At 45.2% G+C, this 21,926-nt stretch overlaps 1 protein-coding gene across 3 annotated transcripts in view; it reads right to left on the minus strand.

Annotated features, from left to right (window-relative positions):
• Positions 1-11,631: 11,631 nt before the first annotated feature.
• KANK4 (KN motif and ankyrin repeat domains 4) overlaps positions 11,632-21,926 on the minus strand; it is a 73,122-nt gene continuing 62,827 nt past the window's right edge. For all 3 annotated transcript variants that reach the window (XM_086717161.1, XM_086717160.1, XM_025912244.2), the window contains 3 exons: positions 21,666-21,808; positions 17,886-18,086; positions 11,632-13,581 (listed from right to left, as the gene is read on the minus strand). In XM_086717161.1, coding sequence (XP_086573287.1) covers positions 13,477-13,581; positions 17,886-18,086; positions 21,666-21,808 — 449 coding nt within the window. In that variant the 3' untranslated portion in view covers positions 11,632-13,476. The remainder of the gene's footprint in view (positions 13,582-17,885; positions 18,087-21,665; positions 21,809-21,926) is intronic.

The following is a 21,926-nucleotide window of genomic DNA, read 5'->3' on the forward strand; positions in this document are numbered from 1 at the left end:
ACTCAGGTCATGATCTCACAATCTCTGCTGTCAGCCCAGAGCCTGCTTCTGATCCTCTGTTCCCCTCTCTCTCTGCCCCTCCCCCATTGATGTGCGTGCTCTCTCTGTCTCTCAAAAATAAACATTTCAAAAAATAAAACAAAATAAAAAAGATAAAATACTCCTTCCTTCAGTTTGACCCAGCACCTCATGGTGGTGCAACATGACCCAGCCTCATGTTGCACCCCAGACTACTGCCTGTAAATTCCTCCTGGGGAAAACCTGCCTTTGTATGTGGAAGTATACCTGGCTTTTTAAATATGTATATATATTTAAAAACAAACAAAGCAACAGTAATATCTATGTGCTTCCTAGACAGATTGGGATCTGTCTAGGTATTAAAGCATATCATGGATCAAAATATACCATACTAATGATGAGCATTTAGCAGGATTTGAGACTGAAATTTAGTACAATGCTGTGTTCTAGTTTGGTTAGTCTTACCGGTTTGCCTGCTGTAGTTGTGGTAACCATTTTCCTCTGGATTATTCAAGCACAAAAGGTAAATAACTCCTTCATCTCCTTTTGCCTTTATTTGCAAATTTTAGCTATAGTGTTTAACTGGCATGGATTGATAGAGTTGGAGTTTTATTTTTAAGAAAAACTCACAAGCTAACTTCCCCTTAATCCATTACCTTTTATTTTATTGAAATGTATAGTTAAATTAACTGAAGAAAAAAAAACTCTTGGGAGTATGTTGTCATAACATTTTAATATGTTTCCCTTCGTTTAAACTAAATTATAGTTTTATTTTGATCTGCATGTTTCTGTATATTTGTCATGACCGTCCTTGCATCCTATTTGGTGTACTGAGCAAATAAACTTTCCATTTTAAACAAAAACAAAGCAAAAAGAGAAGCCTGAGTTGGAGGTCTGAAGGAGGAGAACCAGAGAGATCAGAGTCCTAAAAGCAGGTGACAGAGCTACAATGAGTGAAGGAAGGAAAGAAGGCTTCCCTTACTTCCCTTATTTCCAATTCTACATTTTTTTTTTTAAAGTAAACTCTATGCCCATCGTGGGGCTTGAACTCATGACCCAAAGATCAAGAGTCCCATGCTCTACTGACTGAGCCAGCCAGGCACCCCAAATATTTATTTTTTTTAAGTAACCCCTCATTCTCAATTCTAAATGAGTAAATATGTATCACAGAGCGGCACTTGATGGGATGTAGGTTCCAGAAAGAATGGGCTTTTCACTCCTTCAGATCTTTTTATTTTATTCACAATTAACAAATGAGATGAGAGGATTGTTGATGTGGCTGAGGCTGGGGGGAGGTCAGCTCCCACGTCACCTACTGGGTAGCACACATCCAGGAGAAATTGCCGACCTTGCCGACCGGTACCTTCATTTGGATAATATCAAAGAGAGGGCAGCTGGATTAAAAACAAACAAACAGGGAATGCTTCCCTCATTTCAGAGAGAAAGTTTGCTATAGATTTCCTATAAACTGAGTTCTTTCCTAGGATATTGAAAATACTATTCTAGGGGCGCCTGGGTGGCGCAGTCGGTTAAGTGTCCGACTTCAGCCAGGTCACGATCTCGCGGTCCGTGAGTTCGAGCCCCGCGTCGGGCTCTGGGCTGATGGCTCAGAGCCTGGAGCCTGTTTCCGATTCTGTGTCTCCCTCTCTCTCTGCCCCTCCCCCGTTCATGCTCTGTCTCTCTCTGTCCCAAAAATAAATAAACGTTGAAAAAAAAAAAAAAAATTTAAAAAAAAAAAAAAAAAAGAAAATACTATTCTATTGATAAAGATTGTGTATATGCTAAGCTTTTCCATGAAATGCTGTGTAAAAACTGCTGTACGGGCCCTCAGTAAATGTTAGTCATCCCCTACCTCCCATTCCCAATATGCTTCTAGGCATATCAGCCCTGGTGTTTCATCCCAGGGAACTGTGTTCTTCCTGTTTGGAAATTAGATTAGGTCTCCTTGTCTGGGCCAGATGCGTCTGTGTCTCTCCAGCAGAGGCTGTGTGCTGCATTACTTGACCTTTCTACCACACATCAGTACTCACCCCTGCGGGGCTTGCTCATTTTGCCTGATGTCTGCAATAGCATAATCACTTCGGAAGCTTCAGGGCAGGCCTCCTGCTTCCAGACTGCACACAGACCAGGAGGGGCATGGAAAAGGTCACCAGTGCAGTCATATGTGACTTGCCCACTGGCAAATGCTCACACAAACCATGGCAGGCTCCGGGTGAGAAGATTTTAAGCAGTTATTCCAGCCTAATGATGGAGTCAAGCATCAGAGGGAGATGGAAGGTGGAAGAGAAAGACCAAATGGCTTCTAATGGGACCAGTGACTAAAAATCAATCGTATTATGAGGGATGAGAGTTTCCTGTTGCAGGATTATTTTATAGCATCCTGATGAGAACCTGATAGGTGTTTGGGCACATCAGCTCTGAACCTCCCCGGCTCTCTTCTCCCTCAGTTGGGCCACCTGACTCCTGAGAGTTGAAACCTTCTACACCCACACAGCCACTGTCTGCATTAATATGATGTTCCCATTCCACTGTCTTCATCAATATACATTAACTATTTCAGGACACTGGCCCAGAAGATAAAAGTTGAAATAACTTATTCCTCAAAGTTTTAAAAAAAACCTATTTTTTAAAGTTTATTTACTTATTTATTGTGAGAGAAAGAGCATGAATGGGAGAAGGGGCAGAGAGAGAGAGAGATGAGAGAGAGAATCCCAAGTGGGCTTCTTGCTGTCCACAGAGCCCGAAGCAGTGCTCAATCTCATGAACCATGAGACCATGACCTGAGCTGAAATCAAGAATTGGATGTTCAACTGACTGAGCCATCCAGGTGCCCCCCCCCAAAAAAAATATTTAAATGATCATTAAATTGTTCAATCAAATGGCAATTTTAATTCCCAAGATTTTTTGAACCCCTTACCTTAAAAATGCTCTCCTTGCTATGGACACCAATCTTAAATTATCATATTGTGTTCCTAATCAAATGCTTTATTAAAAGAACTGTTGGGGGTGCTTCGGTGGCTCAGTCGGTTAAGAGTCCAGCTCTTGATTTTGGCTCAGGTCATGATCTCACAGTGTGTGGTGACCTCGAGGAGCCTGCTTGGGATTCTTTCTTTCTGCTCCTCCCCCACTCGCATGTGTGCCCTCTCAAAATAAATAAATAAACTTTTAAAAAAAAACCCTGCTGAATTGCCTTAACCCAGACTCCAAAACCTCATAGACTTCCCACTTGGCTCTCCCCTCTCTAGGATGCTACTAAGATGAAGTCTTACTGAGAAAAGGAATTCAGCCTTGTCGTATCAACATGTAGCTCTGGTGGTCCTTTGAAGAAGGCAGCATGGGGGTGCCTGGGTGGCGCAGTCGGTTAAGCGTCCGACTTCAGCCAGGTCACGATCTCGCGGTCTGTGAGTTCGAGCCCCGCGTCGGGCTCTGGGCTGATGGCTCAGAGCCTGGAGCCTGTTTCCGATTCTGTGTCTCCCTCTCTCTCTGCCCCTCCCCCGTTCATGCTCTGTCTCTCTCTGTCCCAAAAATAAATTAAAAAAAAAAAAAAAAAAAAAAACAACGTTTGAAGAAGGCAGCATGTAACAATCTCATCTGTCATCCCAACCTCTCCTCAAGTTCTGGAACTGATTCTGACTTTGGACAAAGGGGATTTGGGTTAGAGCGTTTCTGGTCCAGTAGGACAAAGGCCTTGGTCTTATGTTCACCGTGCGTAGTCCTAGGTGATCCAGCATGGGCCTACATATTAATTCAGTTTATTATTGTCTACTCTGTCAGGTCAGAAGCTACACAATGGGAATTAAAAGGTGAAGAAATATGAAGTCTCTCTACTTGCCCTCAGTCCACAGCTTAGTATGAAAGAGAGACGTAAACAGATAAAATGCAATGTGCTATGTGCAATGACATTATGTAGAATAGTACTTCTTAAACAATTTGTGGTTAGGAATCATTCCCCTCCACCTCATCAACAGGTAAAACAGAAAAAAATGAACCATACTTTAAAGAAAGCCCTTGCTAAAATGTGCCAAGAGACTGGCCTGACTTGGGAAAAGCCACTTCTTGTTGCCATCCTCTGTATAAGGGTGGCCTCTGGAAGTAGGGCTCCCACTGAGCCCTTATGAGACGATATATGCGAAACCCTTTCGACTTGAGTAAAAGGGGTGTTTTCCCCTTTCTAGAACATGAAAATAGAATTAAATAATATGTGCAGCAGCTGAATCAAATTTTGACATCTACACACGAGTTCATCTTTTCTAAGATCAAACCATTTCCTGAGCAGACACTGCCCCCTTTTTCAGCCAGAAGAGTGGGTCCTACTAAAGAACCAAGGACGTTGGAAGAACCAAGGACCAGAAGATCAGTTAACTGAAAAATGGACAGGTCCTCACGATATGCTAACTAGCCCTACTTCAAAACTTGCAGGCGTCAAGCCACGGATTCATCACACCTGCATTAGGAAGGCACCTCCAGACAGCGACTTTTGTCAGGACTCACAGCGTGTAAGTGGGTGAGAACCCCCATGGAAGATTGCTGTCCATCTCAGAAGGAACTCAAGAAACAAAGGTCTCCTACCCTGTCAAAGTCTTCCATCCCGACATCCCTACGTCATCCCTGATCAGCAGGAAGTAGTTTACAGAAGATATGACCGTCATCCCTTCTCCTTCCATTGAAATGGAATGGTGACTTGACATGGGGATTCAAAGGAGGACCCAGTCATTGCCCTGACTGACTCCATTTGCCTTTAACCTGTTCCTCTTAATCGCTTATTTTTTTCCCTCCTGCTTATCTGTTAACTTCAGCAAGGGACCCAGCAGGCAAAACATCCTGTAATGGGCACCAAAACTAACCCCCCAAGCAATAATGACTGTTCTGATGCCACCGTACCCCCCATAATTCACCCCATGACAGTGATCAACCCGACCTTTGCTGTTTAGCTGCATATACCCACCAATCTTTGTTCCATATATTCCCTACATAAACTTAGAAGTATTCTCAGCATCTTGAAGACAGTTCTTGGGGTGTTAGTCCACTGTCTTCCTGGTGTGGGTCTTACTGAATAAACGTTCTTATTTGACCAGCACTTGTCTCTCTAGATTTTGTCAGCTGAGAGTGGACAAACCTTTGGGGCCTCCAGAGCCAGGGGCTCTCATGCCTTGGTCACTAGTAACAATGTAATAAGTTAAATGTTTCTCTGAGTTCTGTGAGCCCTTCTAGCAAATTAATTGAGCCCAAGGAGGGGGTCACTGGAACCTCTAATCTATAGCCAGTGTGTAGGAAGCACAGGTGACAGCCTGGGTTTGTGGCTGGTGTGTGAATTGTGAAGGGGCAGTCTTGGAGGCTGGAGCCTTTAATCTATGGAATCTGATGCTATCTCCAGGGGCGTAGTGTCAGAGTTGAGCTGAATGGTAGGACACCCAGCTGGTGCCCAAGAATTTCCTGGATGTGGGGAAACCACCCCCCTACACACATGAGGATTGGTGTTCAGAACCTCAGCCACCCCCCCCATTCCCCTCAGGGCCAGGCCTGCTCTTCTGAGCCACTAAAGGGTGGAAGACAGACCAGCGTGATCCCACTCCATAGGCAGGCGGAATGGAGACCAGAATCTGAGCTTTACCCCAGTCCTGCTCTGGATCTGCTGGGATTGTGGAGGAGGGCATCTAGTTTCTTCCTGTAGTTTTCCCTTCTGGAGAAGAATGGAAATTTCGTTACTTCTAAGGCAAGAGGGGATTAGAGAATGTCTCCCCTACCTCCCAGTGAACAATGGGATGGTTCTGTTTGCTTCAGAGCAAAGGCCTCAGAGCTGTTACCTGGTCTTCACTGAGCATGCGAGCAGGGTGGGGTATGGGAGGGGGAAGTGAGGCAGGAGGAAGGCAGGTGCAACCCCCCTCAGACACTGGCTGGGCTCCCTCTGGTCCAGACCCATCTCTCTCCAGGATGGGGATGAGAGTAAAGGAATGGATTTGGAACAGTAAGGAATTACCTATGAAAGGGCAGTTTAGTCAGTGTGGGGTTCAGTCTATCTGCTTCCTGGGCAGAAGGCTGCTTTCTTCCCCAGGAATGCTGAATACATGGGAATCCTCACCCCTGAGCTGTTCTGATCCCCAGCTCTCTGCCTGTTGGTCTACTCTGTCCTGGGGCCACCCAGTAGGACCTGCAAGTCAGCCACTGACTAAATGCTGGCTCCCTGCAGCAGCTTTGTTTCCTCAGCTGTGTCTACCCCCTGATGCTGGGCACCCCTCCCCAGCCTGGGTCACTGGCAAGGAAGCCAGAAGCGCTCCGGAAATATGGCAGGCAATGGTGTATGATCACTGAGCCAGAATTCCTTGGCTTGAAATCCCAGATCTTGTATTTACTAGCTGTGTGGTTTTGGAAGAGTTATATAACCTCTCTGTGCTTTGGTTTCTTCATATGTACAACAGGAATAATATCAATACCCACACAGGATTATTGTGAAGAATAGATGATTTCATATAACACCTTTAAGACTGATGCCTGGGTAGTTCTAAGTAATTAGCGAAGGCAAGCTGCCATTTTTATGAGGCTAGGTCTAGGAGGAAAGCTTGAAGTGGCCAGGGGAAGGGGGAAGTGCTCTACTGTGTATTGAGTTCTGCCACAAGGGCCAAGCACTATGTGGATACTTCAGTTAACCATTTACAAGAACAGAGGGGAAACTATTATCCCCAGTTTATAGAATAAGAGCCTGAGTGACCAAATAGTCCAGCTGGAATTCAACACCTGTGATAGCTGATTGCAGACACCATGCTACAGAGGCCAGAGAGGAGACTGGGCATAGGAAACAAGTAGGGTAACTATGGCATTGAAGTGTGGGTATCTGTTGGGGTCTTCAGGAGGGAGCAGGGATTGCCCTGGGGAAGCCAAGAAGTCTGTTTACTTCAGTCTTTCTGGCTGAAGAGTCAGTCACTTTTGTTCCTCAATCCACAGGGCTGCACCTGGCCACTAGTAGCTTCTGAGATCTGCAGGTGTTAACTGAGACAACCAGGAGACTGTATCTCCTAAATCCCAGCTCCAGAATTCCTGGGAGAGGGCCTAATTGGCCCATGTAGTGGCCAGTGTCCATCTTTCAACGGCCAAGAGGCCAGGTTTTCTTGTAGGAACTCGGCAGCTCCTGCCATGGTCATGTGGATGCCAGATGGGAAGGGACACCTAGCAGGCAGTCCATAGGCATGTACCTGATAGACTTACCCTTTTCTTTGTTCTCCTTCTTTTCTCAGCCCGTAGCTCCTGGTATCTCATACTTACAGTCCATATTGACCTCTGTGCATGTGGATTCTCTCTCCTTATGCCTCATTCCACCTCATGGCCTCTGTCTCTTTTTACTTCCCATACTGCAGCCATAACCCACTGTTGTTGCATGAAACTCTGCTGTTCCATGTTTCTTTATTCAAATTTCTCAGAACATTCCCTAGTCCTGCCCATATTTCCATGCTGGACCAGTTCATAGGCACTGTCTTGCCTAAGGACTGGCTACCTTATGATACAGAGCCTGTGTTCAGGAGTCTCCCAGGGTGACGCAAGACCTCCCCTTCTGCCAGGCCTTGTGGGCTGGGTGATGTCACTGTGGACATGGCTTTATGGATCAAGATGAATTACCAGCACGGTCCTGCCAGTGGGAAAGGGGAAATGTATTTCCCTTCCCTTTAAATGCAGGAGCCAGAGTGTGCACACATCACTTTACTTACATCTCATTAGCCAGACAGAACTTAGTTACATGACCACATCAAGATGCAAGGAGGCTGGGAGATGGAGTATTCTGGGTGATGATGTGTCCAGATAAAACTTGAGGATTCTTTTACTCTAAGGAGGAGGGGAAGAGTAGATACTGGGGACAATGGAACCACCATTTTCCTGTCACTCATTTTTGACTCCTCTCCACCATTCAGTTTGTCAGAACATCCTGACACATCCCACTCCTGATGCCTTTCTCATAGGGCCCTATTCTTTATCCCCACTGATGTCATCACAGGCCAGGCTTTTCGAGCTTTATACCTAGCATCTCCCAAGAACCTTCTAACTGATCTTGCTTCCAGTCTCTCTCCAGCTTCCCCCTGTGATCATTCTCAAGTGCAAATCACACCCAGCTCCCCACTGCTTATAGCAGTGAGATTTTATTTTATTTTATTTTATTTTATTTTATTTTATTTTATTATTTTTATATTTATTTATTTATTTATTTATTTATTTATTTATTTATTTATTATTATTATTGCTTATAGCAGTGAGATTTTAACTGCCAATTTTTGAATCCTGGGACTTACATGCAAATTTTGCACATATGTGCATTTTTCTGAAGACAGCTTCAGATTCTCAAAGGAGTTTGTGATTCCCTCTCAAGCTGCAGGCTCAAGTTGAAATTCCTAATGTCAAACATACAAGTGGGATGTGTCTACGGACCTTCTTATATCTTCTCTCTGGGCACTTCCATAGTGTAACCCAAACTGAAGTCATTCTGGAATTCCTTCCATCGCCTAGACAGGCCATGCTCTTTCCTATGCCACATCTTTATGGCTGCTGTTCTATCTAAAATGCCCAAACTCCTACACATCCTTATGGCTTAGCAGAAAAGTCCCCTCTTCTGTGAGGCTTCCTTAACTCCTTCCGGCACAGTCAGTCTCCACAGCACTGTTCTGACATCCGCTACGCATCCTTTTGCACAGTCATCAACCTATGTCTGTTTCCTCCACCAAACCGTTAACTCTGGAGCCTAGGACCTAGAGTAGGTAGACCACAGATGTTCATTGAATAATTGTCACTCTGCCCAAAAACTGAAGTGCTTTTCTAAAATGTAAATCTGAGTGTCACTCCCTGCTTTCCTAGTGCCTCCAAGTTCAAATTTGTTACAGTGGCCTTTTCTCTGGCCTCATCTTGCAATTCTTTCTTTTTTTTACGCCATGAACCCTGAAGTTCTTTTAATGCTCCAAATCAGGGTTCTTTCTCACCTTGAGGTTTTATGCATGCTTCTTCCTCTGCTCCTCTGCATGGCTCTACCTTCCCATACTTCAGATAGCTTAAATACTCCAGGAAGCTTTCTTGGGCCCCCTCCCCACCCTCAGATGAGGCCGAGGGTCCCACCTATGTGTCCCCATAGCACCTTGTACTTTCCCAGTTGCAACATGCATCATGCTGTGTCAGAATGACCGGTTTGTCTTTCTTTCCTGCGAAACTAAATTCTGTATCTAACTTGCCCAGTATGTCCCCAGCCCCAAACACAGTGCTTGGATGAGGGGAGGTACCTGATAAATGTGTTAAAGGAGGGTTAGAAAAATGAATTTCTTAGCTGTCAATCTGTTTTTCAGTAGCTCTCCACTGCCTTTTGAACAAAGTCCCTTTAGCTCTTTATCATCTGTCCTCATGTATTGTCAGTCTCCTCTCTTCCGAACCCACCCTTTGATCTCAGCATCTCACTCAAGCTCCACATGAAAGTCCTGTTGAACTGCTTGAAGGTCCCCACATGCCTGCAGTCCCATCTTTCAGCCTCAGCAGTGCTGATCTGTGCCTGGTGCACTCTGGGCTCTCCTCACTTCTCACTTCTCTTCCTTTTTTGGCAAACATCCACTTATTAATTATTTTTTTTAATGTTTATTTTTTAGACAGAGATACACAGATACAGAGTGCGAGTGAGGGAGGGGCAGAGAGAGAGGGAGACACAGAATCCAAAGCAGGCTTCACATTCTGAGCTGTCAGCACAGAGTCCAACCCGGGGCTTGAACCCATGAACCGTGAGATCATGACCTGAGCCGAAGTTGGATGCTTACCTGACTGAGCCACCCAGATGCCCCCCATTAATCTTGAATCCATTTAATCTTTCAGTTCAGATACCTCTTCCTTCAGGAAGCCTTCCTTGAATTCCTAAGAGCAGTTCTTAAGACGTGTAGTATTCTGGGCTTTCTTCCTTCTCACCATTCTGTTTTCCTAAGTAGATGGTTAAGTGGAAACCTGAACTACAGTATCTCGAATGTGAACCCACTGCCTGCACACAGTGGGCACTCCTGAAATATTTGTAGAATAAACTATATTTCCTGGTCTTATTTCTTACTGTTGGTGCATGTGTCCTGTCTTCCAAAAGCAGGTTGGAAGCTCCATGAAGTCAGTGAGGGAAGCTAAGGTGTCTAGGGGCCTCACTCCAGGCCTGAGCTTAATTTCTGTCCCCAGTAAGGCTGATATATGTTGCTTGGAGGCTGTGCTGTCAGACATTTGACCAATCTATTAATCAGTGGAGACTTGGCTTAATGTTTTTGGAAGCCTGGGTTTGGGATCACGGTGACCTTAGATACCTTTTTTTTAGACATGACTAAAGCCAGTGCCAATGCATATATCTTTTTGAGTTAATGTTTTTGTTTTCTTTGGGCAAATGTGCAGTAGTGGAATTACTGGATTATATAGTATTTCCTTTTTAATTTTTTGAGAAATCTCCATATTATTTTCCATAATGGCCACACCAGTTTATATTCCTACCAACAGAGCCCGAGGGTTCCCTTTTCTCTACATCCTTGTCAACACTTGTCTTTTTGTTACTAGCCATTCTGACTGGTGTAATAACTCATTGTGGCTTCGACTTGCATTTCCCTGATGATGAATGCTGTTGAGGAGGGATGGGCAAAACAGACGAAGGGGACTAAGTGGTACAAACTTATAGTTATACAATAAATAAGTCGCAGAGATGGAAAGTACAGCATAGGGAATGTAGTCAGTAATATTGTAATAATGTCATATGGTGGCAGATGGTGACTACACTGTGGTCAACACTGAGTAACGTATAGAATTAACATGTTGGGAGCGCCTAGGTGGCTCAGTCGATTAAGCATCTGACTTGATTTTGGCTCTGATCATGAGCTCATGATTGTGAGATCGAGACCTGCTTTGGGCTCTGCACTGGACACAAAGCCTGCTTAAGATTCTCTCTCTCCCTCTTCCTCTGTCCCTTCCCAGCTCATGCTCTCTCTCTCAAAAATAAAAACAAAAAAATAAGAATAAACAAAATTAATTAAGTAAAAAACTGTATACCTAAAACTAATAAAACATTTTATGTCGATTGTACTTCAACAACAAAAGAATAATAAAGCTGAAATGACTAAAATACATAAATAAAAGCCAGCACCAGGAACAGTGTCAGGTACCTGGCTGGTTTCAATAGATGTTTGTTGAATGAGTTCTGGAACTGAGAGACAATGACAGGGAGGCGGGCTGTGCTTGTTCAATCTCACCATGTTCTGGGCTCAGACATTCCAATAGAATGGAATAGTTATAAGGAGGGAGATCATGTGTTCACATTCCAAACTCAAGATGAGGAGAAACATACTAAAAATCTGAGAAAGGGTGGACAAAGCTTTTTGGATAGTGATTCAATGGCTTCAAACCCTTCTCTGGTATATAAGCTGTGCTTAATAGCTGGACTCAAATGAGATCATTAAAAGGTAACGTGACCCAAATGAAATTTGCCACCCTAATGTGAGATACGGAAATAGACTCTAACTTGGCAACGTAGGACATGGAACCCCTCCTGCTGTCTGCAAAACTTCAATAGTGAATAAGAACCACAGTGCAAATTCCAAGAATCAAGACTAGAGAAATGCAAAGAAATACCTTTGAGACAAAAGATTGAGGGGCAGCATTTTAATATATAAACAGTCAGGCCAGGCCGGAGCCTTGATACTCCAAGTGTGGTGTGGCCCAGGAACATCAGCATCCCCTGAGAACTGGTTAGAAATGTATACTCTCAGCTCCCTTCCCCTCAGACCTACTTCATTCTAACAAGACCTGCAGGTGATTGTATGCATATCAAAGTTTGAGAAGCACTGGGCTGGAACATTTTTTTAAGGTGGGTTTTTGCCCTTAAAATGTGCTTTCAGGTCAACGTAAACCCACTTAAAGTATTTTTAGCTCATTATTTGCTCCATTCTCTCTACCTGTGAGCAACACTGTCACACATCAGTGTCCTGCTCTGGGACTTTGAGATGCTCATGAATCCCAACAGCGTATAGAAGTTTGCTGCGCCATTTCTGTAGACAGTCAGTATGGGTTACAAATTTGATTCCCAAACTTCCATCAGCTGTTCCTTGTATGACACCCCCAGGAGATAGGTTGTATGATAATTTCCTTTTTGGGAGATGATGAAACCAGGGTTCAAGGAGGTTTCATGACTCTCCCAAGGGACACCAAACAAATTGACATATGAGTCAAAATGAGAACTAGAGGTTTTGATATTCCAATGTGAGGCTCACCAAACTTCGATGTCTTTTCTGTTTATATAAAGAAGATTTTTTTTTTTTTTTTTTTTGCATAGGAGACTTTAAGAACAAATTCATAGATAACTTTGTGTGAGTTACTGAATAGAAGCCATGCACATATGGGCCCCTGGGATTATGGAAGTTTAAGAGAAAACTGTCTGTCTAGTGGAGAGAGGAGTGAGCCCAGAGAGGGCCATGCCCTGCTCAGCTCCCATACTCCTGCTGCAGTCCAAAGTGACAGGTTTTGCAACCAGGAGCCTCAGAAACCTCAGCGCCTCGTGAGGGCTCAGAGTTCACTCAAGGTCTATGAGGGGAAAGGAGCCAGGACTCCCATGAGGCCATGGATATGGCTCTAGAGGTAATGTGGTGGCTTCTAGATGACAACAGCCTGTCCCCAGGAGGATGCTCATTCCTATTTGTTTCTTTCATAGATTCAGAATAGCTGATGTAACTAGACTCTGCCTAAATACATGTGGTGTGCTTCACTGGATTGGATTTCCTAATTAATTCCAATTTCCCTGGTGCAAATTGGGGCCACTTAATGACTCAGAAATGGTCAAGACTGTATACCTGGCATTGATACCAATATGCTCTTTCTACTTTGCCTGAATTTAAGATTTCTCTATCAACCCTAGCCAAACAAAGGCCCCAGATGGGGTTTGTTCAGTTTCAGCTGTCAGTATGGTGATTCTCCTAGGGTCCTCTAGAGAATGATTGCCAGGGTGGCTGCTTAAATCCACCTCCCCCCAAGCCCCCCCTCCCCTCCCCGCCCAATCCTCTCTAGACATGCATATTCAATGAGACATATTCATGTAACTGATTAAAAAACAAAAAAGATGGTGCACTTTAAAATTCCATGTAAAAAGTATTGCTTTGCTAATGTGCTCCTGCCTGTCTGCTCGCTACATGGTGCTACAAAGGATAGAGTCACGAGGAATTCAAGGCTGAAGATGTTGGGGATTTTTAGACACCACCAATGCACCCTGCACCTTATACCCTGCTCTGCAGCCTGCGTAGTTTTGGGGATTGGCCTAAGGCAAAAACTACAAAGCGTTCTAATGAGCAGAATTATATAACAGGAATGTATGTGCATATTTGACATAGTTTCTTCTCTTGAAGGGCGGCCCTCTGGCTTTGACCCATGCCCTCTCCAAGGGCTAAGAAGGAGTCCAGAGAAGGAGTCTTTTGTTCCCAGCTGCCAATTCTTCTGTAGCTCCTACGGCCCCAGGGACCTGCCCTGCTCTGCGTGGGCCCGCAGAAGCCCTGCAATTTCCACATGGGCGGGTGATTTCAGAACGATGGACAGAGCTGTTCGGCCAGCCTACAGGGAAGAAAGAAAAGGAGAAACAATTTTATCGTGTCTTCCTCCTGCCCCAGAGAAGGGTGAGTTGGAAGGACCGGGTAGGCATGGGGCATTGAAGTCTATTCCAAGCATCCAGTGACCCTAGGAGAGGTGGAGATTAGAATGGCATGAGGCTAACGAAAAATGGGTCCCCTTCCACGGAAACATCATTCACTTCTGGAAAATCTGTGCCGATGGAAATAAGAAGTGTCACACGGTTTGTTTGCTTGTTTTCCCACATGGTTTTTAATACTTCTTTTTTAAATTGGAAAATAGAGGAAAGAAAATAACTCTTCCATTTTTCCATTGCCCAGACCTTAATGAAAGTTAGCATTTTGGTATGTTTCCCTCCAGTCTTCTCTCCTGTGCAAATTTGTCGTTGGTTTTTACATAGAAGAATGATAGTATATATCAATTTTGAATCTGCTTTCGTTTTACTTTATTTTTTAAATGTTTATTTATTTTTGAGATAGAGTGTGTGGAGGAGGGGCAGAGAGAGAGAGAGAGACAGACAGACAGACAGACAGACAGACAGAATCCCAAGCAGGCTCTGCTCTGTCAGCACAGAGCCTGATGCAGGGTTCTCACTCAGGACCTGAGAGATTATGACCCAAGCTGAAGTCAGATGCTTAACTGACTGAGCCACCCAGGCAACCCCCAAGTCTGCTTTTATTTTTAACATACCATGGCACACTACAAGATTTTTCCCTCTTCTTAAAATTTTTCTTATTGGCTGTGTTAATATTCCATAAGTTAATGAACTGTTTCCTTTCTATTGGAGACTTACATTTCTAGGTCTTCACCACTATAAATATAGTGCAGACAGTATTTCCCCAATTCTACCTGTTTCTTAAGGACCAACTCTTAGAGAAGTGGGCTTACAGCATAAAAGGACATACCAATTTTTACACCTGATACATGATACCACAGTGCTTTTTACACTGCTGCAATAATGCAGGAAGCTGCCAGGCCCACTCTGTAAAGAAGCTGTATTCAGAAGGGCTCTCAGCCAACAACATGGGCCATTCTCTACAGAGAGTGGCGGGGAAGGCCAACTCAATGCAGTGGATGCTAAGCTCTGCGATGGCAGCCATGTTCTTGTATGAATGGCTCAATCCCATTCTGGAATTCTGAAATCTCAATAGCTCCCAAACCACTTTTATGGTAATTCATTTGCCTCCAAGTGAATTAGGAGGCAAAACCCGATGTGAGGCTATCTGTGACCCTTATGTAGCCCAGTTAGTGTGAATGTTTTTATACTCTGCTTCGTAAATACTCATGGATTTAGCATATTGGGGGGGGCACCCAAGACCCCACTGGACTGTTCTCTGCTCTATTGTATATGGGTGGAATTACTTCCTAAAATGTGAAAATCCCTGGAAGCAGGTGGGAGGTGTTCACCCTCAGCCTAAAGCTCTTCAGTCTTCACCAGGATGGAGTCCAGCTCCCATCAGGGCTCCACACACCTGTAAGTCACTATAATGCATGGCAAAGAGCCAAACAAGTTGAAAGAGGAACACAGATCAGAGAAGAGGATGGTGCTCTGTGTGTATATGATGTGTGTGTGTGTGTGTGTGTGTGTGTGTGTGTGTGTGTGTGTGTAGGGATGGGGAAAGCAGAGGAAGGAAGTGGCATTTCAGCAGGACCCCGAAGGATGTTCATGGGCTTCACAAAACATAACAGCTTCTTTCTCTGAAAAGGCCTCATGACTGTACCTTCCTTTTACCACCATTTGTAAGTTGGTATCTGGCGCCGTTTGATAAATCTTTCTCCGCCAGGTCAGACTCTAGATCTGACCTGTGGCTACTGGCCCAGAAAGAATATCCCAGCACCTGGCTCAGTGCCTGCCCTTTGGTCTGCACCCAGTAAGCACTGCTGAAAGAGGGAATGCTGGATGATAACCGAGAGGTATTCATTTCAAGTTGATGAAGAGCCTGAGCAGCCTAACTCCTAATGAGTATGTTCCTAGGTTGGGCGAGTCGGGAGCAAAGCAAAGATTTTAAGCAGGGGGGGTTTTCTAAAGCACCTGCGTAGTTTCGATTGAAGAGAGGCACCTGGGTTTTTGTAGGCCCTGTGCTCTGGTTTTCATTGTGGCACTGTCAACCCTGAGGTTCTCTGTAAGCACAAAGATGGTGTGATTACAGTTATTATGGGAAAGAGCCATGGGCCAGTCCCAGGGGACCCATGCGCCTTTGAAGAGGGCCCATCTGGAGATGACAGCCTGTATCTGTGGGCTTCTCACTTGCAGACCTGGAGAGTGAGGGACCCAATTCAGCTCAGAAAGTGTGGCCAGTGAGACCACCTGGGGTGGGTGAATCCTTCAAATGCCTCTGCCGGAGCCCTGGGAACAAGGCAACAGTGTGTAGCTCTAGTGGGAACCTGGCTTGGCAAGTTCCTGCTGGGCAACACTGGAGGCCTGAAGAAATGGGATGGGCTCAGGCAGCCAGCACACACGTGTGTGTGTGTGTGTGTGTGTGTGTGTGTGTGTGTGTGTGTGTGTGTGTGTGTGGTGGTAGTTGGGTTGTCTTTCGATATGACAGAACCTACTATGTATCAGGCAAAAATGAGCAAGGTATAGTCTCTGCCTTAAAAGAAGCTTTCAACTTGATGGGTGCTTTGGAGGCACCCATTGCCAGAGTAAGCCCTTCAAAGGGTAAGCCTCGGGATCCAGAGACCAGTCCTCACCACCTCCTCTTCCTCATCTCTTGATCAGCCCCCAAGAGGCTGGGTGACCAATTTCTCAAATTACCTTCTAAACCTAGAGAAAGTGCTTGCTGGCTATTCTGGGGGTTCCACATTTATATCAACCTTTAAATGGTGGTAGGATAAGAGAAACTGATTTTAGGACATGAATTATCTCTCAGTTTTCCAAGGAAATTATTAAGTCATCCAAACTTAGACACATCCTGTGTCTAAGTCTCCATAGGATATGTGCCCATTGAAACAGTATGGTGACCATGACAAGGGCTGGACCCACCCTTCAGGGTAAACCTGGAGGAACAGGGCTTGGTGCTTGGTAGGGCCTCAGTCAGCAGTCCCCTTGTCCCTATGAAATGTCTCACCCAAGTCACCTTTGGGAAATTGGGGTGTGACCCAAGCAGGGAGCAGGTGAGTGGGCCACAAGTAGGGTAGAGTTGGGGCTCATGGGACCTAAAGACACTGGACCAGGGTGTGAGCTTCTTGGGTGTGGTGTGAGGGACCCAGCAGCTTGAGTCACTGATGGAACAATCTCAGATAGTTCAGATGTGGCCCAGTGAGGGGGGCTGTCCTTGGGCAGGGGAGGGACTCTTCCCCTTTCCAGGCCTTTTTCCCTTCAAACTGTGGGTGTTAAGAAAGTATAGACAACTCTGTGTAAAGCATTATAGTTCCAACAATAAGGACACTGAAGTCGAACCTGGGCTTGAGTCCTTCCTCCAAGAACCAGAAGCTTGTGACCTTATGACAGCTACATAAACTCTCTAAGCCTCTGTTTCTTTATCAGTGAAAATGGGGATCAAAGTATCCACGTCACTAGATTATCGAGAGGATTAGTGAGATAACGCATGGAAAGGGTTTGGCTCCTGACAGTACTCTAAGGAGTTTGATGGAGCTGGGTTGCACTAGCTGTGTGATTTGGGGTATGTTACTTAACCACTCAGTGCCTCTGTTTCCTTACAAGCAAATGGGTGGCGTCAGCAGAGACAAACCTCATAAGGTTGTTGTGGGGTTTCAATAACGTGATCCTCGGTAAATGCTTAGTGCAGTACTGGGCACTGAGCAAGCCCTAGAGACATGCCAGCCACCATCATTGTTATCACACCAGCCGTCACCACCATCATCCTTGTGATCATCATCGCCATCACCTTACAAAGACGTTTATTTAAGAAGCATGTGCCTGGCAATGTGACCTCGAGCCGGCCGGTTGATGATATGCACCACCCTGTAAGGTGTATCACTGTCAGAGAGTGGACATAATTTGCACTTGGTTCCTCCCCAGCCTTTCAAGTCCCCATGGGTAGCAGAGCTCCCTTGTCCAAGGTGCTGCTCCAAAGCCCAAATGCGGTTGTTGCTGTGACCAGTTCAGGGCCAAGGCCAGGCCTGGGCACATTTCCTCAGGATGGTGTGAAAGGTTAGAGTTTGGGGGTTCCCAGCTCCAAGGCTCCCTGCATTTACTACAGATCATCTCATTTAAGTCCCACAACAGCACTATGAGGTTGATTCCATTGCTTCTGACATGTGCTTCCTTGAATACTTTTCGGGAAGGGAAGTGAAACACCTACTTGTTAATTGCCTGGAAGTCTCACCTTGTCGGTCAGGCTGCTGTCGCAGGCCGGGTGTGCCAGGAGCAGCCGCACCATGTCGGCGTTGCCGTGGTGACAGGCCAGCATGAGGGCTGACGATCCTTCGTGGTCCTGCAGGTTGACATCTGCCTGGCAGTTGAGCAATGCCTGGACCATGTCCTCCCTGTCATGGCTGACTCCCAGCATCAGGGCAGTCTGGCCTCCCTGCCACACAGAGCACAGGGGAATGGTGAGGATCCCCTCTCCAGCCTGGGTATGCTTGGGCAAGAAGGTTCCAGAAAATGACCATTGAATCTGAATCTTCTCCTGCCCCTGGTAATGGACACATCCTTCTCCACCTGGCAAACTTCTGCTTTGCCAAAACACTAGTCAAATGCCACATCCTCTCTAGAGCCCTCTGCTAACACCCCAGGCACGGGATACATAACACAGCACTTACCACTTGGTATTGCAACCTGTCAATCTCTCTCCGTCTCGTGGACTGTGAAATTTTTGATGGCAGGGACTAAGCCTTTTTCATCTCTGTCTCCCCAGTGCCTGGCACCAAGTACATGCCGATAAACATGGAATGATAGAGTAAATGAAGGGATGAATGCTTCTGTACTGTGGCTTTTTACTCTCTGCCCTGGCCTAACTTCCTGCAGGAAGCCTTGGTCTACTCAGAACACCCCTGGTATGTTCAGTTCAGTGATACCTAGAACCCTCTTGTCTTGACAAGATCTCTGCCCGCATGGTCCTATGGTCATTGCTAATCTATCACCATTTGAACTTTTTTTTCAGGTTTTTTGGTTTTTTTACTTATTTAAATAATCTCTACATCCAACATGGGGCTCCAACTCACAACCCCAAGATCAAGAGTTGCATACTCTTCTGACTTGAGCCAGCCAAGTACCCTGGCATTGACAACTGTTCACATCCCTGTAATCATTAGTGCATGTGGCAGTGGCCTCGAGTCAGAAAAGTGAGTCCAAGCCCTGGTTCTCCTATTTCCTAGTGTGTGACTCTGGCCCCATCACTTGTATTCCCTGAATCTTGCCTTTTTCTTTTGTTAAAAATTATCATAATAATCTGTCCTGTGTACCTCACAGGGCTTTTGTGGGAATCCAGTGAAATAAAGGGTGTAAATAGAACAACGTATGGTAGCAATTTTGCTGATTATAAATGGGCCACTTATTTCTCATAGATTTTCCTTTATGTACATAGTCCTATTAAATGACCTGATTATATTTTTCCCTTATGGTTCTCCTGGGTTCCAGGTAGGTCAGGCTTGTCTCTCACTGGACACCAGGCTTTTTTAAGGTTGCAAGAATGAGGCAAGGACTATGTTTTCCCTCCTTTCAGATCCCTGTGGCTCTCAGCACCAGTCCTATGTGTAAAAAGTGCTGAGGACATGTTTGCTGATATGTTTGCTCACTGATTAAGGGCCTGTCTGTGGTCACTGATGGATTATGCTTCCCTGCCCAGAACTTTGGGACTTAGAGAAAAGAAAGGAGGTTTGCAATCAGGAAAATCCTGGCTGTGTCACTTATTATCTATGTGAATTGAGTTAACTATTATCTATGTGAATTGAGTTAACCTCTCAATGGCTTCTCCTGATCTAGTGAAATGGGAATGCTCAACAATATTACCTGCCTCATGGGGCTGTTCTGAGACTCATGTGCTTACCAAGTGCTGTGCATGTGTTAGCTATTATTGTTGTTATGAGCATGAGCGATAATGTGTGACAAATACCCAGTATGTGGGATTGTATTCTTAGGTATCCTGGTTCTCCATTTCTCTGGCACCCAGATAGATCTTTCCAGAGAAGCCTTGTTTGCCTTTTGGTTTGCTTATACTCAGCCCTGAAGTAATGGTTCTTTCTTTACTGGCCTAACTAGATCAGGAGATTTCCATCGAGACCCCTCTCTCCAAGTGGTATTAAAGCCAGATGACTTGTGTAGATTGTCCTCTTGTCTGTCCCTATGCCTGGCTTGGGGCCCCTGCCTTCCTCACCTCCCTCCTGGTCCAGTTCAATACAATTTAATTCAACGATATTTACAGAGTGCTGCTATATGCCAGGCACGGTGCTGATCCTGGAGATACAAAGAGAAATAAACAGCTTAGCCTAGGAGACTCCCAGCCTCCTAATTCACTATTTACCTGGTACCTGCAGCTCATATGCAGCTGAAATATGTAAAAGCCCTGGAGGGAGCTGAAGGGAGCAGTGGCAGCTATGAATTCCTTTCCCTCCTTAGCAACCTGGGATGAGACCCATGCCCTCCTAGAGCATCTATAAAAAAAAAAGGGCATTGATTTTGATTTTGATGAGCATCCCTTCTTAAAAGAGGGCCAATTTAGAAAAAAATTAACATATTTATGGCAAACATTTTAAAATGAAAGCAGCTTTCTTAAATCCCATGGGGTAGGAGCTCTAGGTGAAAATACTTTGAAAAACAGAAAGTGATCTACAAATGTCTGTTCCTTGCCATCAATAGGATCACTATTAGATAAAGTGTGCAAAGTGACTTTGCTATCTGGGTAGGCTACTGTCTGCAGTCACTTTCTGGGGGTGGGGGGGACAAGGGAGTTAAATATATTGTTGGGAGGCACTTTCTTATGGGTCTCTAAGTTTTTTGCATACTTTGTGAGTGAGACACTATCTGCTCTGTTGTTCTAGACTGTCTTTTTATTTATTGCTTTATTTTATTTTTTAAGTAGGCTCCACACCCAGCGTGGAGCCCATTGCGGGCCTTGAAGTCACAACCCTGAGATCCAGACCTGAGCTGAGATCAAGAGTCAGATGCTTAACTGACTGAGCCATCCAAACACCCCTAGACTGTCTTTTTAAAGATGCTTGTATAGTGAACAGCCTTGGAAGAAAGAGATAGCGTCTTCTCCAAAACAAAGGGCAAACATACTCACTATCCCATATAAAAGATTCAGGTTCCCTAAGCTCAGGGTTCCTTTCCAGTAATACAACCTACTCCATGTACAGGGATCTGACCCTCTTCACACCTGTGGGAATTGGGTATTGGGGCTCAGGGAACTGGTGTAAATACTGATGCCATGGCTACTCTTCCTGCTGTGAGTAATACACTGTCCATCTCTGGCACAGGAGTTTCATGTCTTCTGCCAGCGTCCATGACACTGTAGCATGCTAACTTGTTAGCATTAAAGTAGAGTACAATCTCAGACCCTTCACAGTTCTTGATAGTTAAGCTACATCTCTGATCACTCTGGGGGGAAAGAGAGTTGCATGCATTCTCTTGTTCTCATATTGGTCAAAGATGGGTAAGTGGTCTTTTGAGGAGTTCCCATTGTTCCATATGGAGCCTTGTCTAACTCAAAGCCCTTCGGGCTAAGGACCATGCCCCTATGCTATCCTCTCAAGTAGAGGGGCCCAGAAGCTAAACAGAGACATGCTAACCCTTTGAACTGCTTTCTAATTCATGATGGAGGTTGATCTCCTGCAGAGGCTTTCTACACAACCAACAAATGCCTTTCAGCATTTTCATGTCCTGCTGGTGCTAACTGTTCAAGAAGTCCGGTCCAGATGGACTTTGCCCAGTTTCAGACCAGGACACAGATTACAAGCTCACTGACCTCTGTCCTAGCCTGTCTGGGTCTCAGAAGCTTTTGAGGAAACCAAATGTACAGGCTTTGGACGGATGCCATTTGGAGGGCCCAGCCTTCTTGGGTTAAAAACTCTACAGGGATCTACATGCAATTTTTCACCCCACTGGCAGAATAAAACTGAGAGGTACCCATATTTATTAAAGAGGGGATCACATTCACACCTCTTACCTGAGTAGCTTGGATGTTCACATTTCCTTCTCTTAAGAGCTTCCAGACAACAGCCATGTCTTCGTCGGTCTCTGCAGAAGCCAAGGGAGTGATCATCACGGCAGTGTAGCCGGCTTTGTTCTGATGGTCAACATTGCAGACACCTGCAGGGGGAGCAGTAGGCACTGGGATAGCTCCCGGGTTTGGTGGGGGGGGGGGGGGGGGGGGCGCGGGAGGGGGCAGGAGTGAGCTTCTGCTTTAGCAGAGCACAGTTCAACAGGG

This window comes from Puma concolor, chromosome C1 (genome assembly GCF_028749965.1).
Source record: "Puma concolor isolate L17-30 chromosome C1, mPumCon1.1.hap2, whole genome shotgun sequence".
In the NCBI taxonomy this organism is placed as follows: Eukaryota; Metazoa; Chordata; class Mammalia; order Carnivora; family Felidae; genus Puma; species Puma concolor.